An 18,400-nucleotide genomic window follows, 5' to 3' on the forward strand; every position below is an offset into this window, starting at 1 on the left:
AGCTTTGGGATATAGGAAGGATACGATATGGCCTCAGGCCTTAGAGTACTACAATATCTAAAATTGCAGTTAAACAAAAGGCACCAGGCTTTTATTTCCTGGGAAATGCTGCCTCATTGAAGTATAATTCTCCTTTATGAGTTTCTCTGATTTCAAGTACAGTAAAACCTTGGTTTGCGAGCATAATTCGTTCCAGAAGCAAGCTTGTAATCCAAAGCACTCGTATATCAAAGCAAATTTCCCCATAGGAAATAATGGAAACTCAGACAATTCGTTCCACAACCCAAAAACTTTAATACAAAATACTATACGTACTCGTATTGCAAGACCTCGCTCGTTTAGAACAGTCACTACACTCTTACAGTGTCAGAGAGAGAAGAACCATCGGCTCAGTTGTGATGATGTGACGCGTGTATACCATATGTACTCGTATTGCAAGACTTTGCTCGTTTAGAACAGTCACTAAACTCCCGCAGCGTCAGAGAGAGAAGAACCATCAGTTCAGTTGTGATGTGTGTATACTCTATGTACTTGTATTGCAAGACATTGCTTGCATATCAAGTTAAAATTTAATAAAATGTTTTGCTTGTCTTGCAAAACACTTGCAAACCAAGTTACTTGCAATCCAAGGTTTTACTGTACTTTCTTACAGCTGTGCCATTTTCTAATTAACGCTGAGTCATTAGCATTATCTGCGTTCCCTTAAAAGCAACTCCTCAAAGTTTCCTTTCATGATAAGCGAGTTCACCCAGAATACAAGGTATCACCTGGTGTCCTTGGGAGGTACAAATACACAGGTCACTGCTATTCATCAATTACAAAACTGAAACAAACAGCCAGTGGCGTAGAGAGTGTGAGAGGCACCTGGGGAGGTGGCACCCCCTCCCCCTTCTCCATAGCCCCTGCCGCACACGTGCAGCCCTTTCTGACCCCGTACCTCTTAACTTCCAGGTCGAGACTCGCTGCCCGCGTTGGCTCTCCCTCCGATGTCACTTCTTAGGCGCAGGATCCAGAAGCGACGTCAGCGGGACAGCCGACACTGACGCGACCAGCAGGTTGGAGTTGCTGCTCATGCCAGCGAAGAGATAGAGGTACGGTGGAGAGGAAGTGAAGACACGCACACGGTGGGGGGAGGTGTGAGAAGGAGCAGGGGCGGAGAGGAGGAGTGCTGGTGCCCTCACCAAGACGGCACCTGGAGCGGCACCCCCCTTACTACACCACTGCAAACAGCTAATTGGAGCCTGGCTATCTGTGAGCTGGAAATAAAGGAGAACAAAGATGAAAATAGGAATGTTTACAGGTTTGACCTGACACACAATAAGGCCATATGCATTATCCCAATGTACAAACTTATATAAGCTTCTGTGTTGGGAGAATAACCCCTCCTGTCTCTTCATGTGTATTCAAAGAGTGCACTTCACTTTGTAAGGTCTTGTCATTTATGTATTCCCCAAGAGTCTTGTTAACTGCTACCATAATATTAGGTGTGTGTGTGCTGTATTTTCTCTTTTTTTCTTTATATAATGAAAGATTAGATTCTTACCTGGATAATCTCCTTTCTGTACTAGAGAATGACACGTGGACGTGTTCCTGAGGTAAACCACGACTAGTCCGCGGGAAAAGGAAAAATTGTGGATTGGCCAAAGAAGCTTCGGGAATAATGGTTTGAATTTTGTGAATGTTTAAATGCTTATAGTAAGCACTGCCTAAGGGAAAATTTTGCAAAACTGTGTTTGAATGCTACAGCAAATACGTTAAAAAACTTGCATAGCAAATACAGCTGGTAAATTGATCTAGTGTTTTTAAGGGACCTGAGATTCATCTGTGGAAAAAAAAATTGTTTAAAGAGTTTGAGATTCGTTTTGAAAAAATTTGAGCACGGGGGGAGGAGGGGGGGTAGGTTTTTATGCCTGTGACTGAGAAAAGGGAGCTTGGGGGATTTTTTCATTTATACATCTCCTGTTGTAAATCTGAGGCTTTTCCAACCCTTGGGTTTTGCTCTTACTGAATGGCTATAATGAAATGTTAAATCTGTCAAAGGATTGTTATTGATTTACAACTATAGTAAGTGAACCCCTTTTGGAACTATTTTTGTTTGATGGTGATTATTTCCTGCTACCCATATTTGATATTTTTTGCAATTTCATAAGAACCATTTTACCAGCATATCAATAATAATAAAACGCTAGAGCGTGCATGCGCTCTCGAAAATTCGTGCGGTGTGGCGCCATGAGGTGTGCTTCTGTGGCAACATTCTAACCTCACGGCGCATGCGGGGGCTAAAGGCGCGCGACTGTGCTCTCTACAAACCTCCCGGCTCCAGCGGAGTAGGCAGCACCAGTGGACAGTAGCCCCGCTCCGGCCGTTCACCCTCCACAAACCTCCCGGCTCCAGCGGCGTAGGCAGCACTATAAACACGCTGCTTCACGCCCTTCTCTGCCGATTTCCTCTGCCGCATCTCTGATGACATCATCGGAGACAGACGCGGCAGAGGAAATCGGCAGTAGAAGGCCGCGAAGCAGCGTGTTTAAAGTGCTACCTACGCGGCTGGAGCCCCGAGGTCTGTCGGCGGTGGGAGGGTCAGGAGCAGGCCAGATCGAGCAGGACAACGGCAGTACAAGAAGGGAGAGGTGCTGAACGGAGCAAGGAAGAGAAGGGAAAGGGGGGTGGGGGAAAATGCTGCTACTGCTTCTGCACAGGAAAGGGGGGGGATAGGAGGGAAATGCTGTTGCTGCTTCATAGGGAAGTGGGATGGAAATGCTGCTGCACAGGGAAATGGGGAAAAATGACAGACAGACAGCGGAGAGAGGGAGACAGAAAGAAAGAAAGAAAGACACAGGGGCAGGGAGAGGGACAGAAAGACAGACAGAGAAAGGGGGCCAGAGAGAGAGTCAGCGGGAGAGGGAAAGGGGGCTGCTTTGGGGGGAGGGGTGTGCTTGGGGCAAACAGCTTTGCTCTAGGGGGGAAGACAGAAGGGGCCATGGAGAGACAGGGAGAGGGAAAGGGGGCTGCTTTGGGGGGAGGTGTGTTGGGGACAGACAGCTTTGCTCTGGGGGGGGAAGACAGAAGAGGGCCATGGAGAGATATTTGGGGGGAGGTGGGTGCTGGGGGCAGACAGCTTTTCTCGGGGGGGGGGGGGGAGACAGAAGGATACAGACAGCGGCCAAGGGAGAGAGATAAAGAAAGACAGACAGACACATCTATTCTAGCACCCGTTAATGTAACGGGCTTAAAGACTAGTATGACTATAAAATTGCCAAGAGAGAAGGGGTAGACCAAATGACTTCCAACAGTCCGACGTATGTAGCCAAAAGTTTATTGACAAAGCACCTAATTTTAGAAGGACCCAACACAGGACCGTGTTTTGGTGGAACTCCACCTGCCACAGGGGTCCATCAACTGCAATTTGAAATGAAAAATTGATGCCGAGGAAACGTACAAATCCAGTAATAAAGAGCCACTGATGGATAAGAACATACATAAGAACATAAGCAATGCCTCTGCTGGGTCAGACCTGAGGTCCATCGCGCCCAGCAGTCCGCTCACGCGGCGGCCCAACAGGTCCAGGACCTGTGTAGTAAACCTCTATCTATACCCTTCTATCCCCTTTTCCAGCAGGAAATTGTCCAATCCTTTCTTAAACCCCGAAACTGTTCTCTGCCCTATAACGTCCTCTGGAAGCGCGTTCCAGGTGTCGACCACACGTTGGGTAAAGAAGAACTTCCTAGCATTCGTTTTGAATCTGTCCCCTTTCAACTTTTCCGAATGCCCTCTTGTTTTTTTATTTTCTGAAAGTTTGAAGAATCTGTCCCTCTCTACTCTCTCTATGCCTTTCATGATCTTGTAAGTCTCTATCATATCCCTTCTAAGTCTCCTCTTCTCCAGGGAAAAGAGACCCAGGTTCTCCAATCTCTCAGCGTATGAAAGGTTTTCCATCCCCTTAATCAGTCGTGTTGCTCTCCTCTGAACTCTCTCGAGTAACGCCATATCCTTCTTAAGGTACAGCGACCAATACTGGACGCAGTACTCAAGATGCGGATGCACCATTGCCCGGTACAGCGGCAGGATAACTTCTTTCGTTCTGGTTGTAATACCCTTCTTGATTATACCTAGCATTCTATTCGCTCTCTTAGCAGCCGCTGCACACTGTGCCGTCGGCTTCATTGTCATGTCCACCATTACCCCCAAGTCCCTTTCCTGGGTACTCTCAGTCAATAACATCCCTCCCATCGTATAATTGTGCCTCGGGTTTCTGTTTCCCACATGCAATACTTTACACTTCTCAACATTGAACTTCATCTGCCATCTCTCAGCCCAATCCCCTAGTTTGTCCAAGTCCCTTTGCAATTCTTCGCATTCCTCCTTCGTCCGAGCTCCATTAAATAGTTTGGTGTCGTCCGCAAATTTTATTATCTCACACTTCGTTCCTGTTTCTAGATCATTTATGAATATATTAAAAAGCAGCGGCCCGAGCACCGAGCCCTGCGGAATACCACTCGTGACCTTCCTCCAGTCCGAGTAGTGGCCCTTCACTCCTATCCTCTGTTTCCTTCCCTCTAACCAGTTTCTGATCCATCTATGCACGTCTCCGTCCACCCCATGGTTCTTCAGTTTCCGGAGTAGACGTTCATGAGGCACCTTGTCAAAGGCTTTCTGGAAATCTAGGTATATGATGTCTATGGGGTCTCCTCTGTCCATCTGTTTGTTAATTCCCTCGAAGAAGTGCAATAAGTTAGTCAGGCACGATCTTCCCCTGCAGAAACCATGTTGGCTGGATATCAGAAGTTCGTTTTTTTCAAAATGTTCATCGATGTTTTCTTTTATCAGTGCTTCCGCCATTTTCCCCGGAACCGAGGTCAGACTCACCGGTCTATAGTTCCCCGGGTCACCTCTTGATCCCTTTTTAAAGATGGGCGTAACGTTGGCTATCTTCCAATCCTCCGGGATCACACCTGTTTTCAGAGATAGGTTGCAAATTTGCTGTAGTAGCTCCGCTATTTCCTCCTTTAGTTCCTTCAGAACCCTTGGATGGATTCCATCCGGACCTGGGGATTTGTCAGTTTTTAGTTTTTCTATCTGCCTGTACACATTATCGAGGCTCACTTCCATGGATGTTAACTTTTGTGCTTGATTTCCATTGAAGATTTGTTCGGGTTCCGGTATGTTGGTTGTGTCTTCGCTTGTAAATACAGATGAAAAGAACATGTTAAGTCTTTCCGCGACCTCTTTCTCTTCCTTCACCGCTCCCTTCCGGTCTCCGTCTTCCAGCGGTCCCACCTCCTCCCTAGCCGGCTGTTTGCCTTTAACATATCTAAAGAATGGTTTGAAATTTTGTGCTTCCCTGGCTAATCTCTCTTCATACTCTCTTTTGGCTTTTCGAACCACATGGTGACATTCTTTTTGATACTTCCTGTGCTCTTTCAAGTTTCCCTCAGATTTGTCCTTTTTCCATTTTCTGAATGAATTTTTCTTATTGCCTATCGCTTCCTTCACTATTTTAGTTATCCACGCTGGGTCTTTTGTTCGACTCTTGTTGCACCCTTTTCTGAATCTGGGGATATACAGATTTTGTGCCTCGTTCACCGTGTCCTTGAAAAAGGACCAGGCATGTTCCATCGTCTGCCATTTTTTGGAAGTGTTCCTAAGTTTCTTCTTTACCATTCCCCTCATTGCTTCGTAGTTTCCCTTCCTGAATTTAAAAGTTGTCGCTATGGTTCTCTTTCCTTTCAGTATTCATAGTTCCACCTTGAACTTGACCATATTATGATCGCTGTTTCCCAACGGTCCCATTACTTCCACCTCCTTTGCAGGTCCCCTCAGTCCATTTAGGATTAGGTCCAGAGTGGCAATTCCTCTCGTTGGTTCTCTAACAAGCTGCTCCAAGAAGCAATCTTGTACAGCCTCCAGAAATTCTGTCTCCCTAGTGCAGCTTGAGCTTCCAAGACTCCAGTCTATCCCAGGGTAGTTGAAGTCTCCCATAATAACCGTATTACCGCTTTTGCATTCTCGCTTCATCTCAGCTTCCATTTCTTCATCGATCTCTCCTGTTTGTCCGGGAGGACGATAGTATAGGCCTATCTTTATTTCAGGCCCTTTCCTTCCCGGTATTTTAACCCATAGTGATTCTAGCTTGTTGGCCGTCTCTGCTATGTCCATTCTTGTCGATTGTATGCTTTCTTTTATATATAGTGCTATTCCACCGCCTTTCTGTCCTGACCTGTCCTGGCGATAGAGCTTGTACCCCGGCAGTGCTGTATCCCATTTGCTTTCCTCATTCCACCATGTTTCAGAGATTCCAATGATGTCTATGTCTTCTGCAATGGCCATGGCTTCTAATTCCCCCATTTTGTTTCTTAGGCTCCTTGCATTAGTATATATGCAATTTAGCTCCTGGAATTTTGTTGCCTTCATTTCCTTTCCCTGTGCTTCGGTCTTTAGAGTCTTCTTTTTGGCTACAATCTTTCTACCTTCCTCTTCTTGGTTAGTTGACTCCTGTAAATTGTCCCTTGTTTCTTCCAAGCCTTTTTTCCCCTCAGTATCTTCATTGGATACCTTCTTCCGAATCATCGACGCTTGGTCGACTGTTGGCTTTCCCCTTCTTCTTAGTTTAAAGCCTGTTCTATTCCTCTTTTGACGTTGTTTGCTAGAAGTCTAGTTCCCGCCACGCTCAGATGCAATCCGTCTCTCCTGTAGAGCTTGGATACTAAAAAAAGTCAGGCAGCTTCTGACACCACACTTTACTGGTGTCAGGAGCTGTCTTTTAGTATCCATTGGTGGCTCTTTATTACTGGATTTGTATGTTTCCTAAGCATCAATTTTCCATTTTAAATGGCAGAAGATGGAGCATTTTGACACCTGAGGCAGGCAGGCAGAGCTTCGTCAAAATACAGACCCGTGTTGGGTCCTTCTAAAATTGGGTGCTTTTGTCAGTAAACTTTTGGTTATATACACCTGGCTGTTGGAAGTCATTTGGTCCACCCCTACTCTCTTAGGTTGGATGATTTTCCTTCATCTCCATTTTTGGATCCACACTTGCTTTATAATTATCCCCTCGGTCCAGTCTGGATCAGTCCCTGTTCACTTGTGTGTCTGAATGAAATGTGCTGTACTGTACTACCTGTACTATTAAATGACCACTTAGAAAAAAGGTCCATCCTGTTGTCACCTTTGTGCTGGCAACACCAATCTCTGGTCCGGCGTTGATGTGAACACCACAGTCTGTCTCTCGGGATATGGAGCTGCCGACAGTATTGGTGATTCCCACTGTCAAAGCTCCACGCTCCTTGCAGTACCGAAGGGCCAGAAGCGTGTCTGCTGTCTCACCTGCAGACACAGCAATTACAGGATTACCAAGTCAGTAAGCCAAGAATTAGGTGCCCTACCATTCAAAGAAACCATTTTTTAAGGCATACAGTACTTCTACCTGATATGTTCAATTGGTTTAGTCTTACTACTTGTTCAAGTCCTGGTTCTGGATGATGCCTCACTCACATTTATTTTGTTACCCCCTCCCCTCCTTTTGTTTCTTAGGGTATAATAATCTCCCTTCCTGACCCCATTCTCTTAAAATATGACCGTTTGTAACCTAGCATCCTTTTTAATCTTTTTGTAAACCGCTAACATAACTGTCTATCGTTCCTGTTTTTTCACTGAGGGTGATTTTATAACAGGCCTATTTAGTCACTATTTTATTAAGACACTTACACCTACAGTCATTTGAATAAATTAGGACACCCCATGAAATATTCGGTTCTTAAGAAATGTTCACATATTGATGTCATAACTTTTTTTTTTATTTATCTCTGGAATAGAAAGTGATGAATTACAGGTAAACAACAAAAAAATTTCCTTGATTTACTCTTGAAACAAAAGATATCCACAAAAATGTATATTCTAACTGGGGAATAAATCAGGACACCCTCAACCCTAATAGCTAGTGTTACCTCCTTTGGCTGAAATAACTGCAGCGAGACGCTTCTTGTAGCCATCTACCAGTCTCTGACATCGGTCTGAGGAAAGTTTGGCCCACTCCTCAATGCAGAATTCTTTCAGCTGTGAGATGTTTGAGGGGTTTCTTGCATGCACAGCCCATTTCAAATCACCCCACAGCATCTCAATGGGATTAAGATCAGGGCTTTGACTCAGCCACTCCAGGACTCTCCATTTCTTAGTTTTCTGCCAGTTCTTGGTGGTTTTACTGGTATGTTTTGGGTCATTGTTGTGTTGCAGGGTCCAGTTCTGCTTCAACTTTAATGTTATTATAGATGGTCTCACATGTTCCTCAAGCACCCTCTGATACACAGTACAATTCATGGTGGATTCTATGATGGTGAGCTGGCCAGGTCCTGCTGCAGCAAAGCATTCCCAAACCATGACACTTCCACCTCCATGCTTCACAGTTCGTATGAGGTTCTTTTCCTGGAATGCTGTATTTGGTATATACCAAACATGTCCTCTTTTCTGATGTCCAAATAATTCAATTTTAGACTCATCTGTCCATAGAACACTATTCCAGAAGTCCTGGTGTTTGTCTACGTTTTCTCTGGCAAACTTCAGTCTAGCCTTGATGTTTCTCTTAGAGAGCAAAGTTTCCTCCTTGCACACTTTTCATGCAAGTTAAATTTGTGCAGTCTCATTCTGATTGTAGAGGTATGCACCTTCACATTAACAGTAGCAAGAGTCTGTTGTAGGTCCCGTGATGACATTTTAGGGTTTTTGGAGACTTCTTTTAGCATCTTGTGGTCTGCTCTGGAGGTCAACTTGGTTGGACAGCCAGACCTGGGCATGTTGGCAGTTGTTTGGAAAGTCCTTCGCTTGTACACTATTTTCCAAACCATGGAATGGCTAATGTCAAATTCTTTTGAGATCTTTTTAAATCCCTTACCAGACTTATAAGCTGCTACAATCTTCTTTCTGAAGGCCTCAGACAGCTCTTTTGATCTTACCATGGTGTTCACTCTCACGGCAGCAGTCATGAGCACACCAAACTAAATGTCTAAGATTTAAGTAGGGCAAACCTCCTTCAAAATGCTGTCACGATGTTCTAATCATATGCACCTGATGTGATACACCTGTGTATAATTTGAGACACTTTAAGTGAAAGGATATGTGGGGATGTCCTAATTTATTCCTCAATTAGAATACACATTTTTGTGGATATCTTTCGTTTCATGAGTAAATCAAGGAAAATTTTTGTTGTTTACCTGCAATTACATCACTATCTTTTTCAGAGATTTAAAAAAAAAAAAAAAAAGATTTGACAACAATATGTGAACATTTCTTAAGAAAGAACTGAATATTTCATAGGGTGTCCTAATTTTGTCACTTGACTATACTGTATATGTCTTTATTAAATACTACCAAGAGTGGCAGAAATCACGCCTATATTACAGACATAGACATTTATTCCTGCTCGCTGATATAAAACATCCATACTCAGATTGCATTTTATAGTCAATTCATACACTTGACAGCTCTGCCCAAATCCCACCCCACACATGGTTACCAGCAAAATATCCCTCTTTGTATCAGGGCATACTTTTACACCAAATAGTATTTTTGAAGAGTCCATGTGTGGCCATGATTTGATGGTGTGTACTTTGCAAAGGCGGAACTCACAGGTATATACATAAATTATACAGTTCTAATATTTGCATCTAGATATGTGCTATATACCAGCCGTAGGGCTGATGTAAGGGACTGGCCTTAATACACATACATTTTTGTCATTTGCACTAGTGTTCTATACAGAAAAAGTTGGCCTCTACTTTTCTTTAGAGAATAGGCTTAAAATAGGTGCCATAACTATTGCATATTCGGTACCATGTTACAGAATTACCCTTTCATGTACAGAAATCTACATTCTCTGCAATAATCAAGTCTGCAACGTTATCGTGATGCACCGCTGGCGACATCACAAGCAGCAATACTGAGGACTCATCAGCATATATATATTAAAAATGATCACAATTCCTTTTTCTTTCTACAATTAAGTAGTATTTCAAACATAAAAACTGGACCAAAAGCAGCCAGTTTGATATCCTACAACCCTTTCTGCTGTGACTGTAGGGATAGAGATCTGATAAGTTCTGATCCAGGGCATCAGAACACAGGCAGGGTCAACATACAGGCGGTTCTGAACGCAGGCCAGGTCAGCACACTGACCTAGGCCCTGTGTGCGGATCTAGGCCTGGGTTTGGATCTGAGGCCCTGTTTCTCATTCCCTCTCCCTCTCCCACGTATTCATTCTAAGCAAGGACAAGGTTTGCACCTTGAGACAGAATGCTGAAGCATTCCCCCCTCCCCGACTCTTGCCACTTATTAACCTGACATAGGTTTACCCTTATCTTTTTCCTTATCTTGTATAAGCATCCCTTATATGGGCAACAATCAGACTTTGCCTACAGCTTAAGGCTAAGGAGCATGCATTATAACCTTTGGACTGTCACATGCTTATCTTATTTGAGCTGTCTTTATTTGTTAATCAGGCCCTTGTCTAAGTGCTGAGTTGGAGGATGATCACGAGGTAAAAGCACGAGGTAATCACGAGGTAAAAAGCATGTACCTATCTTTATATCCCCCAATGTAAAACCATGTACCTTTGTACCCACCAATCATGAGATGTGTAAACGAGGGAGTTACTATGATGTCATTAGCTTAGAAGCATAATAAATACGGACTCGTGCGCCACTTGTAGGAATACCACAAAAGAAACACACATGCAATTTTAGAATCGGGAGGAGGCGCTAATAAGTGCCCTGAATCAGAACTTGTCAGATCTCCATCCCTACATGTGACAGATCTTCTGCCACTAGCAATGTTTGTTATGTTTCTAACCTTATCTTGGTTACTGAATGCCTATAAGTGAAATATTCTCTTTGTTTTTAGAATGACATTGCTAGATCAGAATAAAGTTCACAACTCAAAGTAAAACAAACCATAAAGCTAGACATCTTCAATTATCAAATAACCAATCAGTGTGTATTTGTTTTTATTTAAATACAGCAAGCTAATGGGTTATTGACATTGAGGGTTTAGCACACATTCCATGACATCACTTCCCAATCTCTGATGCCACAAAATGACTACTACTTTGCATCAGTACAAAGCAGGCCTAGATTAGTTGAGAGAGGCTGCTACATACAGTGGGCTCAAATTAAGTTTTCTGGGGGCACTTGAAACTGACAGGGATGAAAGTCACCGATGCCTTGTCCACCTGCTCCTTCTTACATTAGCTAAAAACCAGCAATAGGTAGGCAAGGTGTTAATTTCCTCATCTAAACTAGACATGGCTCTTGTCTCAGGGTTTGCAAATATTTTCTGATTAAAAAGCTCTCTGCATAATGTTATGTAAAACTATGTGTTACCCAAATCCAGTTCCAGACCATGCATACAATTGTGTGGAACCTTTTAGGGATATCTGTGAACTCTGGCCGAGGGTCTAACCTGACTGACTGATGAAAAAGCAAACATCATCTCTGAAGACAGGTGTGTTCCTATCCAGGAAGTCACTGGCAAGTTCAACCATGACAGGTAACTCTGTCAACTCCTCCAGGATTTGACGAGTCTAGGGATAGGAAGAGAAAAAGACTGAAAATGTTTGCAGACTAAACAAATTCTCAGCAATTCTGATAAGATGTACTGCACAATGGCCCAGCAAAAACCATCAGTTCAAATACTTTGACAGCTTACATCATTACATTCAAGCTTGATTAAAACCATAGTAGTTCTAGTTAGCATATAGTGAGGCTCATTTTCAAAGCACTTAGACACACAAAATACCATAAGTGCTTTGAAAATGAGCCCCAGTATCTTGCTAAATTATGAAAAAATGAGGAAAGAGCCAGCGTCACCTAGCTGATGCAAAACCTTTCCCATAAGCCAGTGTATTACAAACTGTGTGCCGCGGTGAGATTCTGGGTGTGCCATGAGATGCCGGTAAGGAGGAAAAGTGCCAGCCGACTATCTACAAGACGTGCCTCTCACGGTTTACATCATCGACTGTATTCATGCTTGTATTTGGTCATTTTAACTATTGCTATTCTGTTAGCAAAATGTTAAGTTTTAGGACATATTTTACCTGATGTACACCACCTTGGGTGAATCTCTTTATGGAGGCAGTTAATAAATCTCAATAAAAAACCTAATGAAGCAAAAGGTTTTCAACCTTCTGGCTCTCTTAAATGCAGTAGGATACTCTAACATGTGGCCTGTACAAGTAAATAGAAAAATGCACTGCTGGGCATAAACAGCAGCTGCCCAGTACAGAAGATAAACAGAAAGGCTGATGGAAAGAAACCTTACCGGGGGGGTGGGGTGGGGGGAAGAGGGGTGGTACATAACATTTTGGCGACATTTGTAGTTTTCAAGTCTGCCAAGTGCCATGACAAGGTCAGCATTCTCTATACATTACAATCTTGTTCTGAAGCACAGGGAAACTTCTGTTTCTCAAAGAATGATGTTATCACAGCAGAAAAGCAGAAAGAACAACTAGTCTAATCTATCCATCTCATAAGATTTTTTTTTAAAAAATTAAATGGTTTCTAAGAAAATATACAAAAGTAACTCACAGCTACTCCGGCATGATAACTGGTCCCACATGCAATTAAGATTAAGCGTCGGCACCTCTGGATTTCTTTAATGTGATCCTTCAAACCTCCCAAATTCACTGAAAGAAGAATTGCCACAGAGGTCTAACAGTAGGAAGGTGAATGCTCAAAGCTAATTACAGCTGCACATTTTGCTTCAGGCTTCTCTTCCCGCTCCCTCTCCAAAGTCGTCCACAAAGAATGCACCAGCAGGAAGACATGGATATCCACTGCTTCACCCCTCAAAATGCCATTGGGTAGGAGAAGACAAAATGGGAGATAATCCTGCCGCTCTCTCCTGTGCTCCTCCAGGCCCCCCACTGCCATATTAGAGGTAATTCTATAAGTGGGTAATTCTATATTGTGAGTTATTGGTGCACCTAATATTTATGTGCCTATAGTTACACCAGCCACTGAACTGGTGTGACTGCAGGCACCTAAATACAGAAGAATGCAAGTAACTTACAGTATTTTGTAAGTTACGTGTATAAATGGGAGCCCCCACCTACGCCCCACCCTTGCTCCACCCTTTGTATACCTCCTTTAGGTGTGCCAGTACAGAATATTGACATTAATACATATGTGCACACGGGTTTCTAGTGTCAATATTCTGTAAATTTACATGTGCCATCCATCCATTTATAGAATTGCCCTTATTATATGGTGAATGCAGTTGTTTACAGGTCCACTGCCATCCATGAGCTCTTCCACACAGATGCACATCTGTACTGCCCTGAAAAGCCAGAGCATAGTAACTCACATATTTGTCAAAAACTAAGCTAACTTGCCTAATGTCCTGTAGCTACTGTGTATATAGAGATGGGAGTGTCATTCTGGACAGTAAGATATATTCCCCATGCTTGCGAGCCATGCAGAAGGAATCCATTTCAGATTTTCAACTCCTCCTCCTTCTCCAGTGTGCTTTGCTGTCCCCTTCAGCTTGTACCAAAGCAGGCAATAGCCCAATATAGGAACACATAAGAAGGAGGGGTACAAAGAAACTCTCCGAACTACAAATCTATTCTGCTCTGAAAGTAAGTATAACTGAACAATCAAAAGATCAAAATAACCATACCAATCTGAAACATTTATGGAGCTCAAACATTCCTTCAATATGTTATAGCAATAGACTATTCTTCATACCCTTAAGGTCTGACTGAAGTCAAAATCTCAGTTTTGACTCAAACTTTCTGATTGAAACAGTAGGCAGGTGGAGTATTTCTGACAAGCAGGGCATCAGAATGACACACCTATCTACTAGAAAAGATATTAGCACAGTAAGAACCTAATCTCTTTTTTTCTAGTGCAATAGGTGTTTCATTCTGGACAGTAGGGATGTACAAAAGAAGTTCCAGAAACCTAGGGTGGAATTTCAGTGCCTGCTTGTAACACTGAAGACCCAAAGATGGTGTCCCTCTATGCTCCCATGTCCATTCTGTATTACTTGGAGAACGTTTGCAGAATCAACCAGGTCGCTGCCCTACAAATCTCCCTGGGCGAAATTGCCTAAGCTTCTGCCCACGAGGAAGACACACTTCTTGTGGAATATGTCCTCAACAAGACCAGCTATTGCTTGACACAGGCAATATATGCCGACGAGAGGCCCTCCATATCCATTTTGAGATGGTAGCCTTAGACGCTGGTCTACTGTGTCTAGCCTGACTGATGAACACAAACAGACGGTCCAACAGTTAGAACTCATTGGTGACCTCCAGATAACTTAAGAAGACTCTCCTCACATCCAACTTTTTCAGAATATGGTCCATTTTATTTGATCCTGTGGTCTGGAATTTATTTGATCTTGTGGTCTGGAATGCTGGCAATCTTACTTCTTGATTGATGAGAAACGACCTTGGGCAAAAAGGACAGGACTATGCACAAAGAAACACCTGCCTCAGCGATCTTGAGGAAGAACTCCCTGCAAGATAGGACTTGCAGCTCCGAGACTCGTCTCTCTGACATAATGGCCATGAGGAAAATGGTCTTCACAGAAAGATCCAACAAGGAGGCCATTTAAATAGGCTCATAAGGAGCCTGCTGAGGCCATGCAAAACCACTTTAAGGATCCATGATATAAACAATTGATTTATCGGAGGTCTGAGCCTTAATGCCCCCTTTAGGCATCTGTCTATGTCTGGATGAGAAGTCAGGTGAGCTTTACATCTATGGGCCCTGAAGCATGAGAGCTCACCACTGGGACCCTGACTACCTCTGAGTATCCTTTGCGCTCTAACACTGCATGCTCAAGAGCCATGTCATAAGACCAAAGCGGTCCAGATCTTCAATGACCACTGGACCCACAGTACCTGCAGTCTGAGACCCTTGTCCTTCTGAAGATGTACTTGTCAATCCGGTGCTACAAGGTCCACTCTCTTTGGGTGGTGTGCTATTCTGTGAAGTATGCACCCTAAGATGGATCATGGAAGAATCACATACAAGAGTTTGTTCTTTGGCCATGGCTGGACAAGGGTGTCCAGACCTTTGCTTCCGACTCAAATCTTCAATTGTTCCTCGCCTTAGCCATTAGATCAAAAGATGACTGATCTTATTGAAGAACAATGGACTGGTACACTACTGAAGATAACATCAATTCTCCTGTGTCTAAGGTCTGTCTTCTGAGGTAATCGGCCTGGACACTGTACACCTCTGCAACATAAGAACATAAGAAGTTGCCTCCGCTGAGGCAGACCAGAGGTCCATCTCGCCCAGCGGTCCACTCCCGCGGCGGCCCATCAGGCCCATTTCCTGAGCAGTGGTCCCTGACTATCCCTATGACCTACCTCTACTCCTATCTGTACCCCTCAATTCCTTTATCCTCTAGGAACCTATCCAAACCTTCTTTGAAGCTTTGTAACGTGCTCCGGCCTATCACAGCCTCCAGAAGCGCGTTCCATGTATCCACCACCCTCTGGGTGAAAAAGAACTTCCTGGCGTTTGTTCTAAACCTGTCCCCTTTTAATTTCTCTGAGTGCCCCCTTGTACTTGTGGTTCCCCATAATCTGAAAAATCTGTCCCTGTCTACCTTTTCTATACCCTTCAGGATCTTGAAGGTTTCTATAGAAAAGGTAGACAGGGACAGATTTTTCAGATTATGGGGAACCACAAGTACAAGGGGGCATTCAGAGAAATTTAAAGGGGACAGGTTTAGAACAAACGCCAGGAAGTTCTTTTTCACCCAGAGGGTGGTGGATACATGGAACGCGCTTCTGGAGGCTGTGATAGGCCGGAGCACGTTACAAGGCTTCAAAGAAGGTTTGAATAGGTTCCTAGAGGATAAAGGAATTGAGGGGTACAGATAGGAGTAGAGGTAGGTCATAGGGAATCTCTGGAATCATCTGTGTTCCAGAAAAATTGGAATGTACAAATAGGCTTCCGGCAAGTCTAGGAAAGCTAGAAATTCCACTGGAGCCACCGCTGCGATGACTGACCGCACGATCTCCATGCAAAAGCGAAGAACCTTCAAGGCCTCATTTCCATGTATAAGATTCATAATAGGTCTCCAGTCTTCTGAGCCTTTCTTGGGCACTCTGAAGTATATTTGGAGTATCTGTCTGAGTCCAAATCTGGAGGTATGGGTTCTATGGCCTGAATTTCTACAAGTCTCTGTACTGTTACTAAGACTCTGCATGATCTTTATGGGCACCCCACCAGGAAGTCTACAAACCAATCTGTTAGGAGATGGGTGAACTTGAGCTTGTACCCTCACTGAATAATCTCCAGCACTCAGATCTGTTCCCAGACCTCCACATACACCAAAAGCCTTCCTCCTATCCTCAGGGGAAAACTTAAGCCCTGGCATTATTGCGCTCTCTTGGAAGTTGAAGTGGGACAAGAACCAGAGGCTTGGCTTCGCCTAGGTCCTATAAATCTCTGTCTTGATTCCTGATAGGATCTCTCAGATGAGGTTCCTCCAGAATACTGTCGAAAGCACTTGGAATTACAAAAATTAGACTGCCCAGAATCTCTCGAGGTTCGCAGTCTGCTGCCCAGCAGAGACTTCAGCCAGTGATCAGCCAAGAGATCATCCAAATCCCTTCCAAACATTTGTCCTTTTGAAAGCAAATCTGCCTTGAAAGTGGAATCTCCTGCCCATTGCCTGATCCAGAGCATTCTGCGGGCTGAAATCGAACAAGCCAAGACTTTGTGCATGACTCTGATATCTCATGATTCTAACATCAGCTACATAATCCACCCCTGCTTCATAAGCTGGAGTAAAGGCTCGCCTCTACCAGAGTGAGTCCAAGCATCCTGGTATAAAAAAGCACATGCCACAAAAAAGGCTGCTGTAGCTACTTTGTTCCCTAAGGCCAAAGCTTTGAACTGCATCTTTAGGACCACATCCACTCTGTAATCATGTGTATCCCTCACTTGGCCTATACATTTGCTTGGTTACCACAGCAACCAAAGGAACTACCTTAGGCTGAGCGAACATCTGTTGCCTCTCCTGTGCCATAGAATAAAATCTAGACTTTTCCTACCTTTAAAGAGCCCTCAGGAGCATCCCAATGCCCGATGACTAAAACACTCGTATCATGATGCCAAGGAAAACGACATGGGTTGTGCTCGCACTCCACTGAGGAAAAACCATTAAGTCTAACTGTAACTCCCGCAGGGAGGCAATAATGAGGCTTCCATGGTTGAGGGCCACCACTGCTTCCTGCATACTTACTCCCTGTTTGTGACCCCATATCTCCCAGCAAGGAAGATTCACTCTGTGACAGCAAAGGCATAAAGATTGACCCCTCGCCCTCTGAGTCCCTGTCAGAAAGGTCTACAAGATCTTGGTCAGCTGCTGGTAATGACTCTGATACACCCTGGGAGCACAAGTTCCCTTTTGAGACCCCTAGCTTGTTACCAGACATCATATAAGGATCCTGACTATCCAAATAAGCTCTCCACATCAAATTAACCAATTCTGGAGAAAAAGCTTTATTAGGCATCACTTGAGTCCTCTTTAGGTAACTTCATCTAACTTCTCTTAGGCTCTGCTGCTTCCACGCACTTATGCTTAGGTAAGCTGCTGTTCCAGGGATCCAGGAAAGCTTTTTTTCATGGTAGGGAGGCCCCCCAGAGGTTTTTCAGCTCTAGAGATCAAAGGAGAGGCTAAGCCCGATACTCCCGCCTTACCTTCATGTGCTGCATGGCATATAGCACAAGGGCACCCTTCCAGCATTCATCCAGTGCAAACCATGAATTAGGGGTAAAAGAGCATGAAGACTCCATCCCTGCCAGTTTTGAGGCAAAACAATGTAATTTGAAGGATCTGGAGAACTTTGAAAAAAATCAGGACATCCAAGATGGCCACCCTGGTAGTATTTTGGCAGCCCAAAAAAAAAACCCAGCTCAAAAACCCCTTAAATAAAAGTTAAAAAAAAACCTCAGAAAACAGGATTTTAGAGGTGAGGCACCTTAGAGGATGTGGCAGAAACCTTTAAAAATAAGGTTTTCAGACCCCCCTCCCCCCATTTTGCCTGTAGGCTCTAATAGCCTTACTCAATGTGACATGTGCTCAGAGGCTGATGCAGCCTGCCTCAGCTATAAGAAGCAACTGGATCTGGGAAGAAGAATCCTTGCTTCAATCAGCCAGTCCTCCAAATGCTGAGAGCTTCAGGCTGCCTAATTTGAACTAATCTTCAACCCCCGTAGAACCACGCATGTGAAGGGAGGGAGGCAAAAATGCAGCCAGCACCCTGAAGAGCCCCATTGAGCCCCCTGCAGATGCCTAACAACCTGTGCTCAAGCCCCTGTTAATCAGCAGGCAAACTAAGCTACTAGGATACGGACCCTGAGCTGTGCTCTAGTTTCTGCAGGCT

The 18,400-nt window shown here is 44.0% G+C and overlaps 1 protein-coding gene across 1 annotated transcript in view; it reads right to left on the reverse strand.

The window, feature by feature from the left end:
- Positions 1-18,400, reverse strand: part of GFPT1 (glutamine--fructose-6-phosphate transaminase 1) — a 122,884-nt gene that overhangs the window by 23,747 nt on the left and 80,737 nt on the right. The window contains exons 12-14 of the mRNA XM_033948412.1: positions 12,570-12,667; positions 11,446-11,566; positions 7,166-7,323 (exon numbers count right to left, since the gene is read on the reverse strand). Of these exons, the coding sequence (XP_033804303.1) occupies positions 7,166-7,323; positions 11,446-11,566; positions 12,570-12,667 (377 nt within the window). The remainder of the gene's footprint in view (positions 1-7,165; positions 7,324-11,445; positions 11,567-12,569; positions 12,668-18,400) is intronic.

Source organism: Geotrypetes seraphini, chromosome 6 (genome assembly GCF_902459505.1).
Source record: "Geotrypetes seraphini chromosome 6, aGeoSer1.1, whole genome shotgun sequence".
NCBI classification, from domain to species: Eukaryota; Metazoa; Chordata; class Amphibia; order Gymnophiona; family Dermophiidae; genus Geotrypetes; species Geotrypetes seraphini.